Source organism: Strongylocentrotus purpuratus, unplaced genomic scaffold, assembly GCF_000002235.5.
Source record: "Strongylocentrotus purpuratus isolate Spur 01 unplaced genomic scaffold, Spur_5.0 spur5_scaffold_21, whole genome shotgun sequence".
Lineage (NCBI taxonomy): Eukaryota > Metazoa > Echinodermata > Echinoidea > Camarodonta > Strongylocentrotidae > Strongylocentrotus > Strongylocentrotus purpuratus.
Genome location: NW_022145607.1, coordinates 40139119 through 40166479, shown reverse-complemented (window position 1 = coordinate 40166479; position 27361 = coordinate 40139119). Strand labels below are relative to the sequence as shown.

The following is a 27361-nucleotide window of genomic DNA, read 5'->3' as shown; positions in this document are numbered from 1 at the left end:
GGTAGCTATTCATAATACAAAATGAGGGTCGCTATTCATAATAAGATATGAGGGTCGCTATTCATAATACAAAACGAGGGTCGCTATTCATAATACGAAACGAGGGTCGCTATTCATAATACGGGATGAGGGTCGTTATTCATGATACCACGAGAGAGTCGCTATTCATAATACGAAATGAGGGTCGCTATTCATAATACAGAGTTAGGGTCGCTATTCATAATACGGGATGAGGGTCGTTATTCATAAAATGAAACAGGCCTAAGCAATATCCAAAATGCTCATAACAAAGGGAAATGTTGGACGGAGGACACCCCCAAGGCGACACATGGCCCTGAATATTTGTCTTCATTTTAAGTAGGTATATTTCATCTTTTATCTTTAATAATTATATAGAGATATATCTCCCGCCCTTATGGTGACGCAAAAAAAGGAAAACATGAACATATATAATCGTATCGAAATTTGACTTTCTTGAGGGAAATGTTGCCCCACCACCCTGCCCCCGACTGATCTTATCCAGGCTATGACAATGCGACATTAAGTAGACCAAGCAGGCCCATTTTCATAGTTATTCAAGGACTGAGTTTGCTATTTCAGAAATTGTCATTGTTTATACGACAATTATGTTTTTGTAGAAAATAGCTTTTAGTAGGAATTATGGACCTACAAATTATATAGCGGGGTTGGGCCGGACCACGAGCCTACTTACTGTACGGAGAGGGGTGAGAGGTGGGGGGGGGGGGGCACTTTAGAATTGTGATTTGTTTGAGACTTTGGGGGATAGGGGTCTTGAACACTTTCGGACCTTCACGCTTTTCGCGTCATGTATCGTACAAAGAGGTAATGCAATCTGAATATGAACCAAACATTTATTGTCTTTTTTTGTTGGGGTGATGGTGATGGGAAAGGAGGTCTGTAAAGGTCTTTTTAGTGCAACACAATTAAAGTAAAAGATGCCGTGAGAAATTTGTTTTTCGTTTTTATTTTGAGGTGGGATGTCTAGCCCTCATATATATATATATATATTACTAAAGGCGTCATTGGAGGGACATTCGGAGTGAAAAAGTGAGTCATTAAGTAGACATTGTCATTTAGGAGGACATGGATCCGCCACTGAGTATGCCTGTGGTGTCCAGTGGCGTATCTGGCGCTTGTTCTCGTTTGGGGGGGGGGGGGGCGAGAGGGGCGCAAAAGCGTATCTTTTTCCCCTTGTTTTTTCTTCTTCCTCTATATTTTCTTTCCCTTTCTCTGTTTTGCTGAGAGGAGGGGGGAGGCAAGGGCCTTTTGATCCAAACCTTGTTGGCGGGAAAATCGCAACTGACATCCCCTGTCTTTAGTTTTCTTCTTCCTCTTTTTTCTTTCCCCCTTTTCTCCTTTTTTATATGGGGGAGGGGTGGAGGCAAGCCCCCCCCCCCCGATTTCCTTCTTTTCCCCCGTTTCTTTTCTTCTTCCTCTTCTCTTGGGGTGGATATGTGCGCATTATAAATGTGGTTATTATTATTATTATTATTATTATTACCTTTCCCTTCTTTTCCTTCTCTCTCTTTCTCTCTCCTTTTTTTTTTGGGGGGGGGGGGGGAGGGGGCGGGGGAGGGGGCATTTGCCACCTCGCCCCCTGGATCCGCGCCTGGATGTACGGACGGTAAACGGTACGAAAATGACCGGTATAGGCAGGGGCGTCGCTAAAGGGGGAGGGTGTGGGGTGCGACACCCCCCCCCCCCACACACACAAACACTCACACACCTTTTTGAAAAAGTATTTTAATGTAAATATAAAGAAAAAAAAAGGTGACCTGCCGGTTTCACAAATGAGGTACCAAAATATGCTCATCTGTCCGTAATTAAATGCCTAAAACCCCCGAGCTTCCGGGGGCATGCAGACCCCACCAAAGGCCCTCAGGCGGGCCCCTGGAAGCTCATCTGACCTTAATTTAATGCTTAAAACACCAGAGCTTCCTTGACCCTCACGGGGGCTTTGCCCCTGGACCCCACGCCAATTTAAACAATATTGCCCAACTTTTTCACAGTGTATAAGCTAATGGTCCGGTCAAACTCCGTTTGTTTTCAATGCTAGGAAACTTTCAGGAGATCAAGTTTTTGGATAAATCAAGTTAGGTTAATTGATATGATTATTAGTATCCTGAGGCATGATAATTCATGGAAAACTGAAATCTTGAAACTCTTCATTGGTTTCATTGAAATTGAAGAGCTTCTGTGTGCCTATATTTGACTAAGGCTATATAATTTGTAGTTCCATAAGTCCTACTAAAAGTTACTTTCTACAAAAATATTATTTTCGTATAAACAATTACTAGTTTCTTAAAATAGCAAACTAAGTGCTTAAATGGCTATGATAATGGACATGCTTGTTCTACTTAATGTGTCAGTGGCGTATCCACGATAAGCTCAGTCGGGAGGGGGGGGGGGGGGGCAGGGTGGTGGGGCAAGATTTCCCACGAGCGGGAAATGACGATAGGATTATGTGTGTTTTCCTTCTTGTTTTCACCGCTGTAGCGGGGGAAATATATTAGCTAGATTATGGGGATGTCTATAATTATCAAAGCTAAAAAGTAAAATATTTTACAAAATACACAATAAAGGGAATGCAACCGTTCGCATAATGTCTCACGGTAAAAAAAAAAATCGTATCTGATTCTGAATATCCAACTTCCTTACTTATATGGAAAATATGTGGTGCGACATTGTATATTTACGAAAAGCTTGAATATGGTATATAACTTAAGTCCCTACAGCCCCCTCTCTGTCGCTTTCTTCCTTTGCTGAGGATAAGATACATGATAGATCAACCCCTTGAAGGCAACACTGATACAACCCCACGCCCCCCACCCTTGAACACACACAGGCTGTACGCCACCTATGAACTATACGAGAATTATCGCTAATATGTACATGTACCAGGGAATACTGCCGGTAGGGTGGCCGAATGGCGCAGCGTGGTCGGGCTTACTGGGGGGGGGGGGGGGCTGGTGACCGGAATGATGGGACACTAAACTCATTATTAGGGCACGCCTTTTTTTCTTCCGAAATGTGAGTTTCTAATAAATATTTTCTTCAAATGTTTGGGACCATGTGGCCTACCCCACACCCCCGGCCTACGCCCCAGCAACGGCCTACGCTGTAGATATGGGGTTTCCTCTATCCAGTATGTCACTTTCTAATTAACATTAAGTTTATTGCTTATGTCATTTTGACTTTTTCGGTATTATGAATAGCGACCCTCTTCTCCTATTATGAATAGCGACCCAAAGCGACCCTCATTTCGTATTATGAATAGCGACCCTCTACTCCTATTATAAATAGCGAACCTCATTTTGTATTATGAATAGCGACCCTCTACTCCTATTATGAATAGCGACAGGAAATATTCACAGTGACCTGCTTATCATAGCCTTACTATAAAAGGAATCATACAAATAATAATCACCCCAATGATTTTTCGTTCTAATGTTTTCTTTTTTCATCCATTTTTAGATACCATACATGAAGTTAAATAAATTGTCAGTTGTGTTCAGTCTGATTACACGTAGATGAGGCTGCTCTCTGACCCAGTGAATTTTCTCCATAGTATTTCATTAGGAAAGGAGGTGAGTATTATATTGATGTAAGAATTTGAAATAAATAACAATACAAGTAAAATGCATGGATCAGTATTTTTTTTGAAGACGTGATACATGGGTATGCGTCCAAAATTGTGTTTACGTGCTGTGAAACTGTCTTTGTGAAGTGCAGTCCCACCTGTTAAGTATGATGTGATTTATTTTGGGTCGATGAGTCATGATCAGATGATTGAAAATGAACGGAACAAGGCAAGTTTTGTGTAATGTTACATGTAATTTACTAAGAGTAAATTGTCGTGTAATGTATTAGTTTGAGTTTTATGTAAACTAGTGGAAGGATAAAAAGCATGGGGAAAAAAAGGAAAAACCTCACTGAGAATGTAAAAAGTAAAAATATTTGGTGAAAAGTGCTGGAGAACAATTGTATTTGTAGTGTAGGGCTTAGGGCAAACATAGGAGCATCACTGTCCTGACTGTGTAGTAAAACAGGCAACACTGGCAACAACACATTAACGCGACACATTGGAAAGCCTGCGGTATGACACTTTCAAATGTCCTACTAATTAATTAAATGGGATATAACCAACGTCATACGCGCCCGTTCAAAGCTCTGTGCGCGCGTGGAGCGCGGTCCGCCATTACTAAGGAGGGCAAAACTTTGAGAAATACCCAGATGTTCCCTTCGAAACTGTGCTACTGATATGCAATGTGAAGCTTCATTTTTCGGGTTGATTTATCGGTTTTCGAGTATGAAACGTTATAATTGTGGTATTTTGCATAATGCATGAACCCTACTCATCTCATGCCTCAGTCATGGTATCTGGTGTAGGTCAAGATTAATTACGGGTGTTTTGGTGAGGTAAAAGGGACAAAAAAAGCTATTTATATTTCAATATATCATCAATTTTTCTTCCTCTTTCAATATAAAACTGTGATATTATGACATCAAATATTACTTGGCTTTCAACCAATCAGAATCAAGCATTTGGGACGTGTATTTGATATATATGTCATGATATTAAACAAAGTTTTATGCTACAGGGCCAATGCCGGGGGCCAATCTCTTTCTAATTCAGTTATTATGAGAGCCAGGGTTTATTGATTTAAAACGCTTTAAAGGTAATATATTCATTTTATGTTTATGGCTATTATAAACAGATTGATACTTATAGATTTGGGATAGAGATGGGTATGTAGATAGCTAGACACATAAATAGATGGATAGATAGATATAATATAGAAGGATAGGTAGATAATGGAAATGCAGATATAGGACGATACTGAAGATAGGAAGAGGGGGAAGGAAAGAATTATACACATTTATTTTAAAAAAATTATGTTATTTACTCATCCAATCATTCATCCATCCATCCAAACATTCTTTTTCTTCTTCTCTCACTCATTTTATATCAAATTCACACCTTATGTCTTTTACCTATTCTCTATAAAATCACTATATGTCTGAAAGAATACTTCAATTTTTACAGTTCACTATAAATATATATGAATATTCTTTAAAAACAGCTGATCATTGATGTAATAATTATTTATTCACACCACTTTTTTTCTCCATAAATAATATTCTCCTTGATACAGTGTATTTCTTATTTTCTTCATCAACCAGTTTTAGAGAATTAACTTATACTTAAATTTGAAGGAAAAAAAATGAATGAATGAACCTTTTATTACCACTTGGTGTTGAATATTCTACAGCATAGGCATTTAAGTTTTAAAATTTTATCGGACATTATATACTGCAATAATACATCACAATTGAAAGAACAGACATTGCAAAAAACAACACCTCAGATTTTAGCCCCAAATTTACTGTCACAGATCATAGGCAACACAACCACGACAAATTGATTCGCCACCAAAGACTGTATGTTGTGCACAGTCTTGATGGGTCGTTCGTTTTTCTGCCCTCCTTAGTAATGGCGGCCACCGCTCCAGGTCCGCACAGCAATTTGAGCGAGTACGCCCTCTAGTGTTAGTAGTATATATCTCTATGGATATAACCCATCACAAATAAGTAAAGAATGGAACTTACAAGTTTCGTTGGTGTAAATTTCCTTGGTTTCCAGACATCTGGCCTACTTGTTTGCTTATAGCCCAATCGTCTTCAGCTAACGTGCGCCATTTTCAGATGTAATGACTTTTTTTTTTAAGACCGGTCTCGCCCTCTACGCCCGAATTGAAATTCGTTGATATGGACGCGATCGGTTGTGTACACAGCTCAGCGGTAGGCTATTGCGTACAAGCATTTTTAGAGTTTGGTATTAAATACATATATATTTCATCCCAACTAAGCCGACAGGGGTGGCGGAGCATTACTATATAATTCCAAAGTATAATATTCAATTTAGCAATTGTAGGGTCTTAATAATAATAATGATACTAATAAAAGGTATTTCTATAGTCTGTCTAGAAATTCGTACGAAATAAGAGGCCTACTGTAGGTGCTTTAAACCCCGTACGTCGTCACGAACACTTCGTTCATCTTCCACATTACTGTTAACACCTGGACCCCGCACTAACACCCGGTATGGTGACCGCGCCTTTTCAGTTATTGCCCCCGCTCTCTGGAACAAACTGCCCGCCTTTATTCACTGCGCCCCCTCTGTATCTCAATTCAAATCTCTACTCAAAACCTATCTTTTCAAATTGTAAATTGCAGTTGTGCGTCGGTCAATGGAGGTGCGCACCATATTTGTCTTTATTTAGTTGATTGCCACTGTTTTTCTTACCTTATCTATGTTACTTTTGTATTTTTTTTTTTTCTAATTTAATTCTACGGGTTATAGTCTTCTCTTAATCAGAACACTGTGCGCTTAGAAACATCAGTATTAAGCGCCTAATAAATGTTATGTATTATTATTATTATTATTAAACCTGTGATAAAGCATTAAATGAAAACGTCTGCGAGATAAGACAACTACCCGTCAGATATTGCGCAAGATAGCGTCACATATGGTTTCACCAAATTCCAGACAACTTGCCACAAAGACAACTCGCCGCGCCCCTGAACAACTCGACACAATACCCTGGACATCTCGCCACAATACCCTGGACAACCTGCTATGGTCGAGTTGTCTAAGGAGTGTGGCAAGATATCCAGGGTATTGTGTCGAGTTGTCCAGGGGGCGATTTGTATTTGTGACGACTTGTTGCATGCATGTAGAATTGTATGGTAAGCGCAACGTGCGCAGTTTTAATGTCGTCGCAATCGAGGAGGGAATCATGCAGCCGTCTCTGTAAAAGAAGGAGAAAAATTAAATTAAGATAGTTTAATATCATAAAATGTAAATAAATATAACATAACCTATGTTATGTTGTATTTGTCTTACATTTTATGATATTAAAAGTGGAAAAAATCCACCCCGCGCATACCACATACATGCAGTGCTAGAGGTCCATATGCATTTATGGACTCTCTATGCTTTGCTGGAGTGGGCTTAGGGTAGCGCGCCCGGTATTCGGTCACTTAAAGGGAAAGTCCACCCCCAAAATAAGTTTGTTTCGATAGAGGCAGAATAATATGAAAATCAGGTGAGTGAAAGTTTGAGCAAATTCATTTGCTTTGTGCATAATATTCCATAAAATCATGTTTTCTTCGTTATTGATGACGGAATATATATTTGTTCCTTGCAGGGGGAGTATAGAAACATATTTGCAATTATTATATTTAGGGTGCATGTATGGTTGAAATTTTTCTTGAGGGAAAATGAAAATTTTAGAATTTTTTAGTACTGAGCAAATGGAAGTTGAGCTCGCATGATACGTCATAGAGTTGCCAATTTGTGTTTGATTGATCACAACTTCAAAAATCCTAACTTCCTTATTTTTAATCGGAATTTGCTCAAACTTTCACTGACTTGTTTCTCTCATTTTTCTACTCCTATTAAAACTAACTTAATTTCAGGGTGGACTTTCCCTTTAAGGGGAAATCGCTAATATTTGAATTCTTACCTCCTTTAATTGGCAATATACCCATTTAGTTGATTGCCACTGTTTTTCTTACCTTATCTATGTTACTTTTGTATTTTTGCTTTTTCTTCTAATTTAATTCTACGGGTTATAGTCTTCTCTTAATCAGAACACTGTGCGCTTAGAAACATCAGTATTAAGCGCCTAATAAATGTTATGTATTATTATTATTATTAAAAGAAAAGAAAATTAGTTCTCTAACAGGATTTTAAAGTCACTTGAAATATAGAATGACGATAAGCAAATTGTTTCCGAATAGAATTTGGTCCCGCGATTTGTGTGTGGTATCGTTGACAAGGAGCGAAACTATATTCACACAATCGCGTGACTAAGCACTGAATGTCAGTGCGTTGACTAAATACTGGACGAGTGCTACCGCATGGCAAGGGTATTGTATAAATACCTGTTGCACTTCGGTAGGTGCGTCATTTGCAAATTCGCTGTGGTGGAGCGAACACGGAAGAGCTCTTCTTCACACACATACTATATTCATTGCACCAGCACACGCAGTTGTTTCACAATAGGCTTCTACATATGGCTATGCATGTTAGCGCATGTGCTAACAGAACCCAGAAGTGCATAAAGTTCTGCGACACTGACCAATTTCGAGTTAACTTGGAGAGCTTTCCAGGGCCCTATACCTGATTTAATTTTGAGAGTTAGGATAAGTTACTCAGCTGCCTGATTTGTGCAAGTTTCGTGGCTCATTAGTTATTTTTTTAGTTTGTTACAGCAGTTGAAACGGCTGTCTGACCAAATACTGGTAATTGACCGAATACCGAGCGCGCTACCCTAGATCTAACTCTTTTATTTACAAACGATCCAACATAGAATTTGACAAATCTATGCAAAACCTTTACCCCAGAAGAGCAAAAACTTTTTCATGAAATTGGCAGGAATTTGAATACGTTTACTTGATAAACAACTTTGCATAGTAAGTCACATTATCAGCAAAATGGAGATGCCCATGTCGTGCTGAGAAACTTTACATTATGCTAAGTTTATACTTCTCTCATACACTTGGGTGGGAAATCTAGTAGATAATAATAGGCAAGAATACAATAAATCTCTCAGAATAGCTAAAGTTATTTATTGGGGTGAGGTTTCCTTTAATTTTCATTCAAAGTAATTGCAATTGATTTAGTATGCTACATGGCATGCTTTAGTCTAAGAGCTCTCCAGCTATAGCTTAACTTCTCACAGATAGCCCTTGTGTATTTGTTTCCATTGCAACAGGTAGGTAGCGGATGACTATGGAAGGGCCCAGTGGTAGCTTCCCGCAGATTGACATGAGCAACAAGCTGATCATCAAAGCCCAGCTAGGGGATGACATCAGGAGGATACCTATTCACAATGAGGACATCACCTATGATGAGTTAGTCCTGATGATGCAGAGGGTCTACCGAGGCAAACTCAATCCAAGTGATGAAGTCGTCATTAAGTATAAAGATGAAGGTATGTCAGGGTGCTCTATCAAATATATTGTCCATTTAAGGCAGTTAAAGTTAGGATGATTTAGTCAATACCACTTAACCAGCAAACGTAGAGAACATATTGAAATCATAAAATTCCTGTGTGTAATGTATGTTTGCTCTTCTAAATTTGCTACTGTGTGGGGTTTTGTGTAAAAAGGAACGAAACTCCTTTATTCTAAGGCAGGTATAAATATCCATCTATTTTCATTTTCACCAGTAAGACTACTGCTACTGCCATTGTTTAGGGTTTATCCTCTTCTCCTCCCTCCCCTCAAAAAAAAAGTTGACAAGTGCTTTGGATTTCTTTGCTCCTCTTACAAATGTACATGAGTATGCACATGTACACATATATATTTAGTTATTTTTTTTTATTTTTGTTAAATTAAAAATTCTGTCATCTCTTTAATCTGCACAAATAAATGTTTTTCTTTGACAGATGGTGATCTGATTACAATTTTTGATAGCACAGATCTTTCATTTGCAATCCAGTGCAGTCGAATTCTGAAAATCACATTGTTTGGTAAGTCATTAATCAAATCTTGTTCTTTTACTTTTCTTAGAAAGTTTAAACCTCTTGCTGTCAATGCTTTTATGTTTAATGAGGCACTGTTGATAAAGCGCTCTTGATGATAACAATTAAACATAAAGTAGAGTTCTGGGTCCCCTTGCATAAATATGACCATTGATGGTAACTTTGCCATCAATGGCAGCTACCATGGTAACAGGGCTCAACAGCCAATCAAAATCAAGTATTCCATGGAAGTTACCATTGATGGCAAAGTTACCATCAATGATAAGTTTTATGCAACGGGACCCTGGTTATGCGACTGCATTTTGAAAGAAACTGTTTCGAAGTGATTAGAAAATACATGATCTCCATGTAACACATAGTTATTCGTGTAAACTATGAGATTGTGGAGTCATCAAATTTGATTAGAAATTGGCCCAGTCTATACTAAAAGTCACATCATCCGTACATATGTGGCGTAAAAGTGTGGTCCACAACAGTTAGCTGTTTCTAGTCATATTTTGAAGATGAGGGCCTTTTCAGGGGACATTATGTGCCCTGATACTCTTCCATACTAACATAAACATAATGAAAAACCTCACAAAATATTTTTCACCTATGCCAGAATTCAATCATCTCTTTAATCATTGAGTTTTGGTAATATGGTTTGCTTAGAGCTAGATGGTGTTTACTGCTATCATTTAATAAAGAACAGTTAAAGATAAAGACCAATTATGGTCATGCGATTGCATTGTGAAAGAAACAATGTGGAATCGATCAGAAAAGGTTGATCATCTAGCATATAAGTATTGGTGTGTACTGCATGGTTCTGGAATCATCAAAATGATAAGAAATTTGGCCCAGTCTTCGTGAAGTTACAAGCACTTTACACAGAAAGATGTATATGGGACTACGCACACGTTTATCTCTCACAGTCCATTAGATAAACTAATTTACCAAATATATCAATTAGTAGGCAGTTTCCTGGCAAAATTGTTATCATCATGTATTAGTCAAAACATATTCTTTCACATGATTGGTAATAAAGAGCTTCCATTTCATTTTTTGAAATTGGGGCATTTCCAATACTGGTCTTTACCTTTTATAAAGAAAAAAAGTTAAATGACCATCTGGTTCTTTGAAACATGATTATATTGAATGTCTTGGGTAATAAATAAATCCAGCCATAATGTCTTTAGATGTATACAACGAATAAGTTAGCTATAAATGTGAATAACCATGCTCTATGCGGCCCTATAACTCCCGGCTTTGGACTTCTTCCAATCTCATGCTGTGTCTGATCTGCCTATAGCTTATCCTTCTTTAATTAGATCAGTTATCAATATGTCAGGGTCATCAACAGACACAAATGCTAACATGTAAAATTGCAACTTGTAGGAATGTGAACTGATGTTTTCTTTTGTGCACATGATGAGCAAAATGCCTTAGGTCCCTTATGGCTGGGTTCCTAGAAGTTGTGGGGTTCTTAGATGCTTTCTGATGCGATCTGGAGGCTGAGCTATACTTTGAAGCATTTTCAAACAACACTTTTTACTACTATTTCATAAATAATTTTGGTTGAGAATGAAACTGAACCTGTCACTGTAACATTTTAAAACCCTTTGAGAACCGCCATGATGTATTTTACCCTCCATTATTGTTGTTGTTGTTCTACTTATGTTGTAACTATTTGAGCAAACTGTTACCTTTTTGATTTTTTTTCTATGAGTAAATTAATTATTTGTCAGTTGTATACCAGTGGAAAATCTTTGTCATAATGGATGATTAATACTTATTTCAATTTCAAATTTTAACTTCAACTTAAGTTTTAATTTTAATTTCAGTTCCAACTCCCATTCCAATACCAATTTCGATTCAAATTCCAGTTTCAAGTATAATTCCAATTTCAATACCAATTCCAGTTATTATTCTAATTCCAAATTCATTCCAATCCCAATTTCATTCCAATTTCATTTCCAATTCTACTTTCAATTTCCATTTCAATATTTTAGTCAATGGTCAGCCGAGACCAATCGAGAGTGACCAGTTGAAGAACCTGAGGCGAGAGCTGCAGTCGATACGGAACCAAGTCAACTTTCTGCTGGATTCTTTGGAGCCCCGTGTACCCATCGAGAAACCTGAAGGTACTTGTAAGCCCCCTGAACGATCAAAGAAAAGAACCAAAGGTATATTTTTAGGGTCCTGGAAACAGGACTGCCATCATTATCATCGAGTTGAAGCTAGCAGCATGAAAACTAAACTGCTTTCATCTGGCAAGTATGGGTGCTTTAAAGATCATCCGGGTGGAAAAATCAAACACTCAACCTGTTTTTCTGGACAGTTTAAAAGACTTTACCAGTAGTTGAACCCAGGGATTTTGCAGGTGGATGGATATTTCAGCAGAAAAGGTATCGAGTCGAGTGCAGTCCATCCCAAACCAGAGTTGCAAAAGGTTCATAATTTTGCGAATGCATACTGTCAACTCGAGCATTGCTTTTATCCTCCCAAACCAGCTCCTTGTGATGCTTCAAGGGTTAACAAATTCCTGCTCAAAAGCCTGGATGTACATATATGTATCCCTTTAAGGACAGGGATTGTTAAAGGGACAAATTGATCACATTTTGTTCTTCAAATTGGCAACAAAAGTATTTTTCTTTCAATACTACATGTAATAAAATGGAATATCTTTGAAAATAATATACATTGGTATGAAACCAATGATTTGAACCTCCGAACATGTTGCCAATTCAAGAAAGCTGAGACTCATCTAAGACCCAGAGTTAAATGCAATATGGCCAGGCAGCACAATTTGTCACAGTGTATACAGACATTACTGCCCTTTTTGCGCATTCATCTGGTATATTTTTAGGGCTCTATATAAGTTTTTGAGCCAAACCACGAAATGTGGAATGATGTTCCGACAGGGAGATGAACAAAGCTAATGCTTTTCATGGATAACACATTTGCATGATATCAAAGACATCATCTACTCTGCATGAGAGTTAACAACACACTTACCATCTACCCAACCAGTGTATAGGTGATAGGGCTTTTTCAATTATCAACCCAAAACCTGGAACTCCTTACCCCCTGTATTAAAGAAATAATAATAATAATAATAATAATGATAATGCTTTTCATAGATAACACATTTGCATGATATCAAAGACATCATCAACTCTGCATGAGAGTTAACAACACACAGGGCTTTTTCAATTATCAACCCAAAACCTGGAACTCCTTACCCCCTGTATTAAAGAAATAATAATAATAATAATAATAATAATGCTTTTCATGGATAACACATTTGCATGATATCAAAGACATCATCAACTCTGCATGAGAGTTAACAACACACAGGGCTTTTTCAATTATCAACCCAAAACCTGGAACTCCTTACCCCCTGTATTAAAGAATTGTCAAACTCTCTCTTGAAATCACATCTTTGTGGCTGAAACCCCATCTGAATGTTATGTGAAGAAAAACAAAATTGTTTTTTCTTTGTAGGTGATTCTGTTTTATGCGCTTTTAAGTATATCATGAAAATATGCTTTGAAATATAAAATATATTATTAACAGCTAAATTTGTAACTAATCATACATGTATGGCTGACATTCTTCACATATTGAACATGAACAATGTGGTTGAAAAATGCTGGATAGAGAGTTGACCTTTGACCTTTGACCTAATCAGATTAATTATATAAGGCTTTCATTGCCCCAAATGATAGAAAGTAAAATGTAGAACATAAATAACGCATGCAATAATCAAAAGCAGGTTTCCTTGTCATGTACCACTATGACCTTCCAAAGTTTTAATGGGAAGTGAAATAGACAGCAGAATATGTCATTTGGGTACTATGATATGAATTGCATAATGGGGATATTTTTAGGCTCTAAAGTTCTAAACTCTTTAATGGAACTGAAAATGGCCAAGGTTTTTGAAAACAATGAAATGTGATGAACTTTTGCCATATCTTACACTGTGTTTTTCCTGTACAGATCAAATTAACGATATAGGTTTTTTTTTTGTAACCAACTAATTTTTTTCTTCTTCATGTCACCCAATGATTTTTCACATAAATTAGACTATATTGCTGTGATCAAACATTTATAATTTTTTTAATGCACATTGAAAAGTAAAAAAAATGAAGATCCTTTAGAGACATTTGTATTAAGTGCTATATAAAAATTAAATATTATTATTATTATCCTTTCATTCAAAAGTTGTGTTTCACCTCGGACAACTGCTACTTTTTTTCCCTTCCTATAAACAGAGAATACATCCGAGGAACAAGCCGAAGCAAAGCCAGCCGTCAGCACAGCTCAGACTGCCATGTTTGATCCATACAAACAGCAAGCCCCAAACCCAGCTGTCATCAGTAGCTTCGGTATTGACAAAGATGGTAGGTGACAAGAGAAAATAAGAAATGAAATGTGTGCTTGCCTGGTATTAAGAGAGAATTTGAGCTGTAATTATCTGTGTTAAAGATTGTTTTTTTAAGATCTCTGTAAGTGGTGAAATGAGTCAGACTTAAATCTTCAGACCGTGAGGGATAGAAACATTAAGTGTTATCTGGGCAGTGACGATATCACCATGTTTATTGTCCGTGATGTAGACACAGTGGATGAGAAACAAACCTCTCAATCCTCTTCATACATGTACAAATGGGTGAGTGTCTCCTTGACAAAGGTTAAAGGTGACTTTTCATTTCCTAATAGACCAGCATAATAATAGCATTAATATGACGACACATTAACATGACGATACAGTGCATAATGATAATTCTGGCAGTGAGAAAATACATTTGTTTGCGTTATAGCTCTGGAATCCCCTAAAAAGCTTTGGGATTTAGTAAAATGCTCTGGTAAGTGACATAGAATAAATCATTTGAAATACAAAGGAATGGCACAAGGAGATCTCTCATCTGAGATATTACTAATTTTTGCTGTTGAAAGTTTGGCAGACCTGTATGAAGTAGTAATGATAAGTCTAGTGTCATACCCATTCATGTCTCTTCTATAGAAGCAACAGAGAGGCCAGCCTCGCCTGCTGACAGCGTCTCAAGTCGGAGCTCTAACATCGGTCAACAACAGCAGAGGCAGCAGCCCCCTGCCAACCAAGCAGGTGCACCACCCCACCCCCAGGCTAGTGCCCCTGGGGTCACACAGGGCATGTCACCAGCTCACTCGCCCCGCCCTGCCCCCCAGCAGCCCGGAATACCCCAGCAGCAACAACAACAGCAACAGCAGCAGCAGCAGGCTTATGCTCGTAAGTGATGCTTGAATGCCGTTACCTCTGTCTTTGATCTCACAAGTAGATTTACTTTGTTTCAATATTTTGTCTGTTTGAAGCCAGAAGGACATTAACTCATATCATTTTACACAAAGCAGTGTTCTCATGATCATGGAAAATTCTAAAATTCCTTTCAAAGTCATGAGAAGTCACGGAAATTGACCGTTGGCGTGGGCCGTGTATGGCTATGGAACCCTTCCAGTTTGAACTGACAATTCGTACATCGCTTGGATGCCACAACCCATACGGAAATGGTATTTATCTGATCATGTAAAGTCATAGAAATTGGTTCTTAAATTTCTGTGGGAACCGTGTCTAAGTTAATGCCCTTCTAGCTCCAAACTGTTTCTCAGATAGCACCAAATTATACTCAATGTACATGCATCAACTACATTACATATAAAACATTCCTTGTGCACGAAAGAAGTTTTGATTGGCCCAGATTTGTGTACTGGTAATTTAATGCTTCAATATGAATAAATTGTAAGATTGCAATTTGCGTAATATTGTTGCTGTGCATGTGGCCAACGTTAACAATCTACCAAAGATTTTGGCTACACATTTACTTCTTTCAGCATGTTCCAAAGAATTTTGAGCTTGCCAGCATGGAATCCAATGCATTTTCATGTAATCAAACAATTCTACTTCAAATCTGAATCAAGCATTGTTGCTTCTGAATGCTAAACTCTGACCACTTTATTTAGCTTATCATGTGCATGGAGGTGTTTTGGTCCAGTGGATAAGTTTCCGGACTGTGAATCTCATGGTTCAAATCCCTATTGCAGCACTAATGTCCTTTGTCAAGACGTTAATCTAAATTTGCCACATTCCACCCAGGTGAGGTAAATGGGTACCTGGCAGGGATTTATTGCTTAAAGTACATTGTAATGGCAGCCGTGGTAAAACCAGGGTAATAATAATGGAGCGTCAAGAGAGGCAATGTGCCAGACATGAGCGCTATGTAAGATTCTACTATTATTATTATCATTTGTATGGGTAGAATTTGCATTAGGTCCTCGGTTGCGTTCATTTAATTCTTTTTTTAAAGAAGAAAACAAATTAAACACTGATAGTTTTGTAAGTTGCAGGTGACTGTGCGCCTTTGGCAAGAAATTATGATTAATTGGTACCAGAAAGGGCACTTATCAAGAATGTTTAGTAATTTAATGTACATACCAAAATGTAGGTTGTTTGATTCCATTACTGCCTTCATACTACCCTAATATGCATGTTGTAATATTTAATCAGTTTGTGTGTGTGCTGAAAATGTATACCGGTAACCCGGGCCCCCCCCCTCCCACTCCGAGGTCGGAGGGACCGCATGCGTGTTCGCAAAATGTCCAGTAAAGGGGTACTTTTCACGCACCAAAGTCCGGCTCGTAGTACACAAAAATCCGGCCCGTATTGACTTTACACACCGGACTTAGGGGGGTGTTTTCAAAAGAAGGGAACATGCATACGCATACCCTAAATAACACTGAGTGGGGGGGGGGGGGGCGGGACCGGTAACCAGATATACTGCATGCAAATGTCTTGTTGTGACTAACATATCCCTCTAAAAAAAAATACTGCCAAGAGGCTGCAAATGGATGCATGATATTCTTGTCTTTCATGATATTGTAGAGCTAGAACCTCATGGCGTAGGAGAATAATTATGCATGCTTTCACCTTAAAGCCATGCCTAGATCCTACCCCCCTCCCCTCTTGAAAAAAATGAATTAATAAATAAATAAAAATTGTTAAGTTGAAATGAAGTAGATGGCTTAATTTCATAGAGTGAAAAAGGACTCAATTCTACTCAATTCTACTCAATTCACATTACTTAGATAAAATCATAAAATACATTAACTAAAGACATGTAATTCCATACATAAATACATTTGAATGACATAAACAAAATATGTATATTTAAATGATATTGACAGAACTAAATTGGGCACATCTGAAAAAAGAGAAGAAAAAAAAAGTATTTTTCAAGATGGGTCCCCTGATGAAACAGGATTTGGTAAACCTGAATGGCATGAATGGCAGGAAACAAAAATCTAGTAAAGTATATGAAACAGAGTAATTGCAGAAATTGCATTTTGAACAACACAGACCAAGAATACAGCATGATAGGACAGGAAAGAGAAAGGCCGGCAAAAAAAATATTTAAAAAAGGAGAAAAAGAGGAGAAAAAGAACCTGATACATACATTCAGTGAGAGCCATGTATGATACAAAACTGTTTGTTTTCACTTAAAACTGTTATAAAAGGAAATTGAAGTTACATTATTTTAGTAGTAGTAGTAGAAGTAAACTTGTCGATTTTGAATAAATTTTTCTTTGTCTTCATACCTTTTAGTCAATGAGAATAATTGAACCATGCATGTTGGTGCAATTGTGCTTCTTTCCCTTAGCCCAATCGACAAGCCAAGCCACTGCACCAGGGCTGTTTGGTGCTCCTCCTACTTCCATAGGATACCTGCCAGGTACTGCATTATCTGGGGAGAGTGGGGCAGGGTGGAGAGAGAGAGAGACAGAGAGAAAGAGAGAGAGAGAGAGTGGGGCGGGGTGGAGAGAGAGAGAGAGACAGAGAGAGAGAGAGAGAGAGAGTGGGGCGGGGTGGAGAGAGAGAGAGAGAGAGAGAGAGAAGAGGTGGGGAGAGAGAGAGAGAGAGAGAGAGAGTGGGGCAGGGGTGGAGAGAGAGAGAGGGGGCAGGTTGAAGAGAGAGAGAGAGAGAGGGATTGGGCGGGGAGGAGGAGAGAGAGAGAGAGAGAGAGAGAGGGTGTGGGGCGGGGAGGAGGAGGAGAGGAAAGAGAGGATAGAGGAGCAGGATGGGAAGAAAGAATAGGAGGGAGAAATGGGTGAAGAAAGGGAAGAGTAGAAGGAGAAAGGGAGTGGGAGGAGAGGAGAGGAGAAGAGAAGGGAGTGGAGAAAAGAAGGGATAGGAGTGTATTCATACATTCATGTTTTTATGTTTGTCGTTCGTGTGACGTTTTGCATCCCAAAATGCTATGTCTGAACAAAATTGCATGCAACCTTTAGCACCTTTTGCATAAATGATTATTATTTCTTGCAGCTGCCCTCATTAATCAAGGGGTGCTCAGTTAGCTAGTACAGGTGGAACTTTGTTCATAAAACATTACAAAGCCAACTGACTGCATGTCCTAGCATGTAGTCATTTCACCAGTAAGAGTCCTATCTCACACCCCGGGACAACGTGTCTGACACGGCCGGTTGTAGCAACTACTCCAAAGATCAAGATACTAATCTTGATCTAAGGAGACACGAACGAACGAACCAGTATGCTTTGTAAGGTTTAATACATGTTGGTCCTACCGTATATGAAACCTTTTTGAAAAGGGATAGTTTCATAGTCATACCAATACCTTTGTTTGACAATAATCTGTTCCAGTTTGGTACACAGATCACAACATTTCATATATTTACTTTTTTCATTATTTTTTTGGGAAGTATTGAAGTTCAGACATGTTTAGTTCTATAATAAAATGCATCTATCTTCAGTTTTATTACATAGTTTTTAGATTCCTTGAGCTAATTTGCATTACCATACATGTTCTTAAGGGAGAGAGATACTGAAAGGTCTAGATTTGTATTTACATGATTGCAAATACTGTTTAATATTTGTACATCAGAATATTAAAGTATTGGTTTGTTGAAGCAGGTTTTTAGCAGTGATGAATTTAATTTTAATGTGTAATGATATTTGTTTTTCAGGTAACATGCCCCAGCCCACGCAACAACAACCACAGCCGCAACCACCTGTTTCTCAAGGCTACAACCAGCCACAAGCCCCCTTCAGTGGTCAACAAGAACAGCCACAACAACAGCAGCCACAAGGCTACTACCCACCTCAACCACAGCAACCTGGGTATACTCCTCAGCAACAACAGCAACAGCAACCTGCTCCTTATAGTGCATACCAGCAGCAACCAGGCCAGCAGCCAGGGCAGCAACCTGTACCGCAACCTGCTGTACAGCAACCTGTACAGCAGCCCGGGGGGCAACAACCGTACCCAACGCCAGCCGGTGGGCCCGGAGCGCCTGGAGGGCCTGGCAACCCCTACGCTAGGAACACCCCCTATGGCAGGCCCAGCACGTACCAGCAGCCGGGATTAGGCTATAAATGAGTGTCGCCCATGGGTGAAGAGCCTGATAGAAACATGGAGAGAAGCTGAGAAGCATATTTTTTTTTCTCATCCCAATGGTTGATTGGCTACCCTCATCTCAGTAATTTGATAACTAGAATGATAAATCGGTCTAAGTAGAAAATGTAATGCTCATGGGTCTTCAGCATTGGTTATCTTGGATCCAATTCTTTTTCTCCATTTTATTGTTAGAAAAATATGGATATGTGGCTTGCCCATTTGTCTTTTCTGATAATTAACTTCTCAAATTAACAAATAGTAGAATCTGTAATAATGAACATGAAATTGTAATGAATATCTTCCAGATTCTTGAAAATTCATTATAAAAAATGTAATTCCTTTCACCATGATTACAATATATTTCTTTTTGAAATTTGAAGGGGGTAATACATCCCCATTTAGTCAAAGAGTTGATCTTATTACTCAGAACCTGATCACTTAGTGTAAGAGACATAAAATGATGCTTACCGAACATGTCTCTGGTGACCTTGGCCTCAAGGCCCATTCACACATCACCCTGTAATCAATGCTCGATCAAAATAATACCATTTTTTGTTTTGGTTTGTACGAATGAACTAGAAGCAGGATGTGTCAAAAAGGACATGTATCTATGTGTAACAAAGGCCCCTAAGCATAGCTATGTGTTAGTCCACTTCATGCATACTACGCCTAGGCTATGTCGCTTTATGTGGGTAAGACATATCGTCCCTATTTTCACGAAGTGACGGTAGTGAGGAAAATCCGCACGCAAATTGTATGCGATTTTCATTCACTACCGTCACTTCGTGAAAATAGGGACGATATGTTGTACTTTTTGAGGCAGTTTACCGCATTATATGGGAATGAGGCTTGAGTGACCAAACATGAGATATGGTTCGTGAGGAAGAATGCCATAAGTCTAAAGGTGTAGAGCAAACTTTACCGTTTGTTTTTCGACCGCATTATTGTCTTGGTGATATTCTGTCAATATATATTAAAGAACGTCTACAAATATTTTGGTCTTGCAGATGGTCGGTTTCATGAACCTTCAAAATACAAGGAAATCTGCGGGACCAAACTCATTGATCTTGCAGCCTGTGGTTAACTCTGCTATGCCGTGAGAGAGAGAATACCAAAATCTGTCAAATTCCAGAGTTTAATTATGCTTCTCTCCTGTTTCCATGTTTCTCTTAGATTCCTCTCTTTCTCCCTAGTTTGTACAGAAATTCACAGATAAGTCTCATGACAGTATATTGTTCACTATTTTGTTGTATAAAATGACCAATCTAGCCAAAATTGGAATGATTATAATATATGTGTGTATGTAGATAAGGGGAATGCTAATGCAATGTAGAGGTTCATTAGATAAGCAGAAATGTAGCTGTGCTTTATTTTAGAAATGACTTGTAGAAGCTTGAATACGTCCAGTTTGCATACTTTTTATATGACATGGTCATTGTTGGTTGCCCCGATCGGATGAAGAGTGTATATGTATATTCATTATTCAATGATGAGAAAATATGAGTTCCAAAATTCCAATGATTTACATGATCATTACATTTATTATACATCAACATTTTAGTGATTATGTTACCCAAGATATACATTTACCCAATTTAAGAATGATACTTGTACTTACTGGGATGTAATTGAATTTCTTTTATAAACAGCTGGGGCTGAACTTACGGTGTAAAGCTTAAAAAAATTAAAATCAGGGAAGAATGATAATTATATTAATTATGATGTTGATTTGTATACTTTAAGTGTGTTTGCCTGTATGATCCTGCAAATCAAATATTACCTGGATGCTTGGTCATTACTTTTTATCGGTTTCTAGCTCTGTAGCATGTTGTCTCTCCTGATACAGTATGCTGATAACATGCATAATGCTGTCAGGAAATCATAAGAAATGATGTTCTGATCCATACCACAGCTCTAAGTCGACAATTGCCACTCACAAACCAGGTAGGGAGAAATTCATGGATAGCCCCAGCACTTTATCAAGGCAGCATCCATGAAGAGCCCCCCCCCCCCCCACAATATAAATATTTGAATTGAAATTAAAAATAATCATACCCCTCTAAGTAAGAGACTAGATATATGGTGCAATATTAGTGCATTATATTATTTCATGAAATGGGTCCTAGAATGTACGCAATCTAATTGGTCAAATGAAAACATGTGACTGTGTATCATTCTTTCTTACCCCACCTATAATGCAAAAAGGTTCCCAGCACTAAAAATGATAATGCACAGCATATCTCTGGTTTGTAAAAGATTAAAATGCAATGAACTGCACTTTATGTGAATACAATTTCCAAATAATGTTGTTATTGTTGTTTGTAGTTGGTTATAACAACTCTTCTACTGCATGATAGCCAATATAATTTAGAATTCTTATCAGCCAGTTTATCTCCCAAGTGAAAGTCTCTACTTTTAAGGAATGTGTCATAGAGAGGATATCATTAAGTAGAAGATTTTGATTTTTATCACTGGGTAGTTGGTTAGTCGAACAGAAATGATGGAATGTGTCTGAAGAGGCCAAAATGCAGAGGTATTCGTTTATACAATTTAAACTGATTTGTGTATGTGGTCTTTGTGCATGTTATGTGTATCATGTATCATTCTTAAATAAATAACGGGGAAATAGCATTTTTTCCTTCTTTTTTCCTTAACTGTGTGCAGTATGTCTAGCTATGATAACATGAGAGGATTCAAGTTTCTAATGTCATTTCAACCATTATTATTTAGTGGACTTAGGGTTATCACAGGATTCATGCTCCCATGCAGGAAGAGAGAGAAAAGGAGAGAAAGAGAAAAAGAGAGAGAAAGAAAAAAGAAAGAAATTGAAATATTGAGAGAGACAGAAGAAGAAAGGAGAACAGGGTGGATAAACAGATGAATAAATGAAAATGTGTAATAAGTTGTAGAGGTTAAGATGGTGAGAGATAAAGTAAAATATTGGAGAGGAGGGAGGGTATAGAAGATGAAGAAAATAAGAGAAAGACTTTGATTCTGATCTGGTATATAGATCTTTTTCAATTGATTTGTGTTCAAATATTGAGAAGGAAATCCCATTTCACCCCAAACATGTTATTTGCACAGATGAAAAAACTATCGAAATTTGAAGAAATTGGATGTAAATTATATCTCACTCCATCCATGTCCCGAGTCCTCATAATTGCTAATATAAATCCTGTTTAAGAAAAGACAATCATCACGAAATTAATTACAGGTCCATTTCTATTCTTCCCAGCAAATCCAAAATCCTAGAAAAGATAATTTACAATTGGCCTAGTTTTTAGATACTTTTCATTCCTAAATCGAAATAAATATGGTTTCAGAAAAGAAAAAAAAATGTGTTCTTACCCGCTGTATTAGTATTCTTGCTCGATCCTCTTGTACAATATCAATGCAGAAGTTTGAAGGTGAGATGTATTATGTCGGTCGGCCGACAATTTTTTTCCCCCTACGAACCGTGACTTTTTATCGGACAAAGAAACATTTTCTTTTTTTCTTCTTTTTTCTTCGCGCGGGAGGGGCGAAATCGAATTGAGACAAGGATTAAGAGTAATAATTTGATGAAATGTCAAAGTTTCCGCGCTTCGCACGGGAGGGGGAAACTGTATTCTGACCAGGATTAAGAGTAAAAAACAATACAACGAATAATGTGTTTCTTTCTCCAATGATTTAATGGAATGTCAAACTTCCGCGCTTCGGGGGGGGGGGGGGGGGGGGGGGGGGTAGTCATTTTTTTTTTGGTCCTCGAAAATTTAAAAATTTGCACCCCCCCTCGAGCGCCAGGGGGGGGGGGTCTTTCTTGCTCCCTCGACGAGACGACTCCACCCACAAACCCCCTCTCTATTTTACTCCCACTTCTCCTCTCGCAGGCTCTTTCCTCCCCCCCCTCTCTCTCTCTCTCCTCTCTTTCATCCCCCGTTTCTTTTGTTTCCCTTTCCTTTTCTTTCTTTTCCTTTTTTCCTCTTCTCCTCTTTTTATTTTTTCTCTTTCTTTCTTCTCTTTTCTTTCCTTTCTTTTCCTTTCTCTCCTTTTTTCCTTTTCTTTTTTCTTTTCTTCCCCTTTCCCTCTTTTTTTCCTCTTTTTTTCCCTCCCCCTTTTCTCTTTTTTTCAGACGGCAGCGAAATTATATTGACAATATCCTGATATATCGTGTCGTCGTGGAAAATGACTATTTGAAAGTATAATATAGAGTTCATAGAAAAAACAATTTAGCCTTCGGCCCCGGGTTTATAGGTTTAAATTTGTAGATATTGGGACATTTAATTTTGTCGGTAATTGGTGGCTAGTTTTGTCGGTAGTCGTTGGCCTCTACATCCCCCCCCCCCCTGAAAAAGGTCTAGTGACGCATTTGCTGACACGACCAGGAAATGACAGGTCTTGGCTTTGCTCAAGGTTTTAGGAATTGTGGTCAAGTGTCACAATGGAGTCTGTGCTTGCAGACTAGGATTACAAGTTCGAGTTCAAGATCATTTTATTCAAAACCACACAAAACATGATCTTTTACATAAAAAAGAGACTGGTAATAGTACATTCATCAACATATTAAAGATAAACTTTAGTACTGGTAATGCGATTGCATTGTGAAAGAAAAGGTGTGGAAAGGATCATGCAGAAACAGTTGATCACGGCATGTAAGTATTGGTGTGCACTGCAAGGTTCTGGAGACATCAAAATCATAATAAATTTGACAGAGTCTTGGTAAAGTAACAAGCACTGTACACAGAAAGCTATATATGGGACAACACACATGGTGTCGGGGCTAGTACTACCTTGATTTCCTTGTCTTTCTATGCTCATTTCTCAGCCAGTATACATTTTCTTCCAAAATTGTTTGACACATGTTATTTATTTGTAATCTTGAACATTCAGTGTAAATTTCGTTTGATTCTGTGCGAAGTAATTTTTTTTTTTTTTACCACAACTGGAGTTTATCTTTAACTTGGTTACATCATAAAATTAATGGTTTTAGGACCCCTGTAGAAGCTAAGCTTGTGAGCGGGGCCAGTCAAATACACTGATGGGCAAGTCCTTGGTGGTCAAAAAGCAATAGAGAATGAAAAATTATTAAGATACAAAGTAGAATTATGTCAGTCTTCCCAGTAGGTATCTTTTTAGATATCCTTCTAAAGCTAGAAAGATCAGGCAAACTGTTCCACTCTTTGATGCAAGAGATATAGAAAGAGGTCAGAGTGACATTTGTTCTTGCAAAAGGCTGATGAATAATAAAACAAATATTTTTTTCTCAAAGGTTATGTTGCTATTTTTCCAAATAATTTCATTTGGATTTTTCCTTACTTTAAACATATCAATGAATCTTAGTTCCGACCAAGAACAAAATAGATCTGCATAAAATTCTGCTAAATTATGTTTTATTAGTGCATAATCGATTCATATCTTTTATATTACAATTGCACTATAAACAAAGTGGCAAGCCCCTATATTTTATCTGACCAGTATCTAAACATATATTTCAAGTTAGAGCCATTATCACTAAAGAAACGAAATATCCATGCCAAACAAAGTGAAGACATTTTACAAGCAACATCAATCACATTCAATTCACCATTTTCAATATCATGTATAATAACATTACGTTTAATTTTTGAATTCCATAAGAATTCCATAAGAAACAAAACGATAATCTATTCAAAATCTGTAAAAACATGTTTTGGAAATGCTACAAGAGTTGCGGTATGCACAATTTGTGACACCGCTAACATTTTCAATTAATCATTCTACCATAAATGTAAGATATCTGATTTTCTACATTTTAATACATTTCGAATTTTATCTATATTTACATTCCAGTTTAAATCTTGTAACAATTTCTTATTTTCGCCTACATATACTGAAAAGGTTGATCTTTGATATATAATGTCATTATCATGAAAAAATTTATCTAAAATATTCAGTTTCATAACTTCTGTCCTATTTTAATCCAATTTACTTTCGGACCTGCATTGTCTCCAAAATCGTTAATTTCATTCATAACATATTGTACATCATTCACAGAATTCACAAATAATGTCGTATCATCCGCATTTCGGGAATTTTTAAAAATATCGATACCTAACTTAACACTGAATATATCAATCCCTTTAATGTTTTATTTTGTCTTATTTTACATGCTAATACTTCCACTACTATGTTAAAAAGTAATGCCGATAAGAGCATAACCCTGGCGAACTCCTCTTTCAATAATAATTTCGTTTGAAATCCATCCATTTATATTTATCACACGATCAATGGCATCAGTATACAAGGCCTTTATCCAGGTGATAAAAGCTTCTTTAAAATTGAATTCACGTAATACATAAAAATAGGAAAAATGGGACACATTGTCAAATTCTGTAAACAAAATCTAAACAGAACTATTGTATGTCTCTAAATAGTCAATCATATTAACCGTATGTTTTCTTCTGCGGATCTTTTCTTTATAAAACCTCTTTCATCAGTTGACATGATACTTGATGAAACACGTTGAAATCTTTTAGACATTTCTCTCGCCGCAACTTTATAATCAGTATTTAATAACGAAATAGGTCTCCATTTGTTTAAATAACCCATACCCCCTTCTTAAATGATTGTAATGATACCCTGCCCTTGGGAAGAAGGTTATTTTTGTTTTTGATACCCCTCGTTTGAACTTGCAATAACCAAATCTTTAATTTCTAACCAAAAGTAAAACTCCGCACTGAGACAATCACTTCCAGGGGCTTTATTATTGTTCATACATTGTAATCAGTCTTCACATTCCCTTTCACTAAGTAACCCTTCACACTTCAATGCCTCTTCGTCGGTCAGGGTACTAACAATTATTGAATATTTAAAATATTTATTCACATGAACATTCCTTAAAGACTTTTTCAAAATATCTATGAATTTCCTGTAAACCCTCTTCATCATCAGTTATAATTTGCCTATATCGCACCTTATTTTTTTGAATAAATATCAATTGATAAATCACTTTCATTTAAAATTGTGATTGACATTATGTGTGTACTAATTATTACATGAATGCATAAGAAATTAAAATCAAAAATCAAAATCAATTCACTCAACTCACCACTTGAGTACTATATCGAGTATGTCACGAGCTTAATGTTATGACTGAAAATCTAGAAGCTTTATTTGTTGAAGTCTTTATTTCTGGTAAAAATAATATCGTAATTGGAGTCGTGTACAGACCTCCCAATGGTATTTTGAACATTTTTTTGGACGAAATGCAGATAGTTTTGGAAAGCCAGTCACTTAACGGTAAATCCTTATTTTTGGTTGGAGATTATAATATAAACCTTTTACAGCACAATGTTGATGCTCATGTTGATGATTTCCTGAATTTGATGTTGTCGTTTTCTTTGTTGCCCTTGTTAACAAAACCAACAAGAGTAACTGAATCCTCTGCTACTCTAATTGACAATATCTTTAGTAACTTACAACCTTTTCCCTTATCTACTATTGTTGTGTCGGACTTGTCTGACCATTTTCCTGTGTATACTGTAATTCCTTTGGGAAAAAAACTTGTAGTCACCCATAAGAACATTTATGTTAGAAGAAACACCCCAGAAAATATTAATCAGTTTAGAGAGGCGTTATTGGCGACAAACTGGAGTGATGTTCTTTTGAATCAGTGTGATGAGAGTGCCTTCGATATTTTCATGAATAGGTTTTTATCGTTGTATGATGCTAATATTCCAGTAGTAAAGAGTAAAAACAACCGTAGAAGAACTCCACGTATGCCGTGGGTCACCAATGCTATGCTGAAATCAAGAAAATGAGCTGTTTTATAAGTATAAGAAAGCAGGGACGGTAGCTCTAAAAAGGAAATATTCCGTTTACAGAAATACTCTGACTTCTGTGCTGCGTGCAGCCAAAAAACCATACTATTTAGCACAGTTTAAAGCAACTTACAATAATATCAAGGGCACGTGGAAGGTGATAAGAAATGTATTTCAAAAAGCATCTAAAGTAACAAGTATAATACAAATGAATATAGATGACCAAATGGTTGAAGATAAAAATATTATAGTGGAAAAGTTTAATGAATATTTTTGTAATATTGGTCCGAATCTGAAAAAAAATATTCCTAACAGTCATACTGATTTTCATGATTACTTAGTAGAACCTAACATGCAAAGTTTATTTCTGGTGCCCACAAATGAAGAAGAATTGCTTGGTATTGTTAGAGCCCTCAAGAACAAGAAAAGTCCTGGGTATGATCATATTGGGAACGAACTTATTAAGCAAGTTATTGTCGGTATCCTTCAACCACTAGTTCATATTTTTAATTTGTCTATGTCAAGCGGAGTTGTACCCATAAACATGAAGATCGCAAAAGTAATTTGTACCAATTTTTAAAAAAGG

At 37.3% G+C, this 27361-nt stretch overlaps 1 protein-coding gene across 4 annotated transcripts; it reads left to right on the top strand.

Annotated features, from left to right (window-relative positions):
* Positions 1 to 3486: 3486 nt before the first annotated feature.
* LOC594769 (protein TFG) lies at positions 3487 to 21628 on the top strand. 4 transcript variants are annotated; one of them, XM_030994785.1, is made up of 8 exons: positions 3487 to 3608; positions 8805 to 9023; positions 9480 to 9563; positions 11564 to 11695; positions 13829 to 13957; positions 14578 to 14823; positions 17246 to 17317; positions 18567 to 21628. In XM_030994785.1, the coding sequence occupies exons 2-8, from the start codon at positions 8816 to 8818 to the stop codon at positions 18977 to 18979; spliced, it is 1284 nt and encodes a 427-aa protein (XP_030850645.1). In that variant the 5' UTR covers positions 3487 to 3608; positions 8805 to 8815; the 3' UTR covers positions 18980 to 21628. The 4 variants fall into 4 exon arrangements, with proteins under 4 accessions (XP_030850645.1, XP_030850643.1, XP_030850646.1 ...); XM_030994783.1 differs by having other exon boundaries at positions 11564 to 11737; XM_030994784.1 differs by having other exon boundaries at positions 3516 to 3608; positions 8772 to 9023; positions 11564 to 11737.
* The last annotated feature ends 5733 nt before the right edge of the window (positions 21629 to 27361 follow it).

Bases quoted from the DNA above. Each gene is read 5' to 3' on its own strand.
- LOC594769 (XM_030994783.1), top strand. From the start codon at position 8,816: ATGACTATGGAAGGGCCCAGTGGTAGCTTCCCGCAGATTGACATGAGC. The intron at 13,958-14,577 runs GTAGGTGACAAG...TCTCTTCTATAG, and splicing joins CTTCGGTATTGACAAAGATG to AAGCAACAGAGAGGCCAGCC. The intron at 14,824-17,245 runs GTAAGTGATGCT...TCTTTCCCTTAG, and splicing joins GCAGCAGCAGGCTTATGCTC to CCCAATCGACAAGCCAAGCC.